The sequence below is a fragment of the Perkinsus marinus genome, assembly GCF_000006405.1.
Source record: "Perkinsus marinus ATCC 50983 genomic scaffold scf_1104296960730, whole genome shotgun sequence".
NCBI lineage: Eukaryota > Perkinsozoa > Perkinsida > Perkinsidae > Perkinsus > Perkinsus marinus.
Genome location: NW_003206000.1, coordinates 1 through 1,138, shown reverse-complemented (window position 1 = coordinate 1,138; position 1,138 = coordinate 1). Strand labels below are relative to the sequence as shown.

The following is a 1,138-nucleotide window of genomic DNA, read 5'->3' as shown; positions in this document are numbered from 1 at the left end:
CAGACTCATCAACACGATACTTCCAGGGTAGACAGGAAGATTATAATTTTATACTCTAACAGCATCACCCATATACTTCTCAAAACTCTTGGGACCCGGCCTGTAGTGGGAATATCTTCCATAGTAAGCATCGGCAAGGGGAGCTCGCTGATTATCAACGGAACCAACTTCAGCCAACCGACCGGAATAGGGCTGTCGAGGAGTCCGGTCATCGAAACCCACCTTACGCCCAACAGCAGGCATTGAAGATTTGGCCGACATAGGCATCATCTCACGAGGTCTGTAGTGAGAGTAGCGGTCATAGAAATAGTTTTCTCGATTGAGAGGCCGCTGTTGAAAGTTGTCGATCATGTAGCGCTCGAACCCAGGCGTGGCTGGGAGCTCCGAGGGGGCAGGAGCCTCTCGTGAAGGCTGTCGAGCATCAGTGATAACTCCACGAGGGGCAGACTCCCACTGCTCCCAGCCTCTGGAGGGATAGGGAACTGTACGGCTTTCATTCCAGGATGAACGGCGAGAATCCATAGACCCACCCGGGGTAGCATAGGAGGGGTACTCACTAGAGCCTGAGGTCATGAATACATTCTAGAGGAGCGTCGTCAGAACGGGATGCTACCTGCCGACATTCGATGGTTGTGAGATTCATACATCTGACGACGGCCTGCCAGAGAACAGTGAAAGGGAGCAGTACAGCCCGGGAGGGTAATCCGATTATCGAGCTCAAGAGCGGCCTCGGCCATGCGGATGTCGGGGTACCTGTCAATATCGACTCCCACGAAATAGCTGAAGGGAGCTACCCCACCTCACGAAGCAGTAACCTGTACCCAAACCAGGCCTATTGTCTTTAGGGATATAAATATCCATCACTTCCCCATACCGACTAAATAGTTCATTCAACTTAGCCTGGGAAACGTTCAGACCAATTCCGTCCACCTGAGCGGATTGATGAATCTGCTGGTCTATGAGGATACTCACCTTAACGGAGTGTAGAGTTTTGAGAACCTCTCGGCTGAGCGGCGGGAAGAGGGGGTCTCCATGTTGCTGCGGTCCTTTCGAGAAACCGCCAGCGCTCATTTTATAGATAAATCAAAGATTCCCTACAGAATGATAATGATAACAGCAATGAACACATGAACACAAT

At 51.0% G+C, this 1,138-nt stretch overlaps 1 protein-coding gene across 1 annotated transcript; it reads right to left on the bottom strand.

The window, feature by feature from the left end:
* Nucleotides 1-48: 48 nt before the first annotated feature.
* Nucleotides 49-1,071, bottom strand: Pmar_PMAR028925 (splicing factor,putative; the record flags this gene model as incomplete). Its single annotated transcript, XM_002772582.1, has 4 exons — nucleotides 49-563; nucleotides 614-753; nucleotides 800-930; nucleotides 973-1,071. The coding sequence occupies 4 exons, from the start codon at nucleotides 1,069-1,071 to the stop codon at nucleotides 49-51; spliced, it is 885 nt and encodes a 294-aa protein (XP_002772628.1).
* Nucleotides 1,072-1,138: the final 67 nt, after the last annotated feature.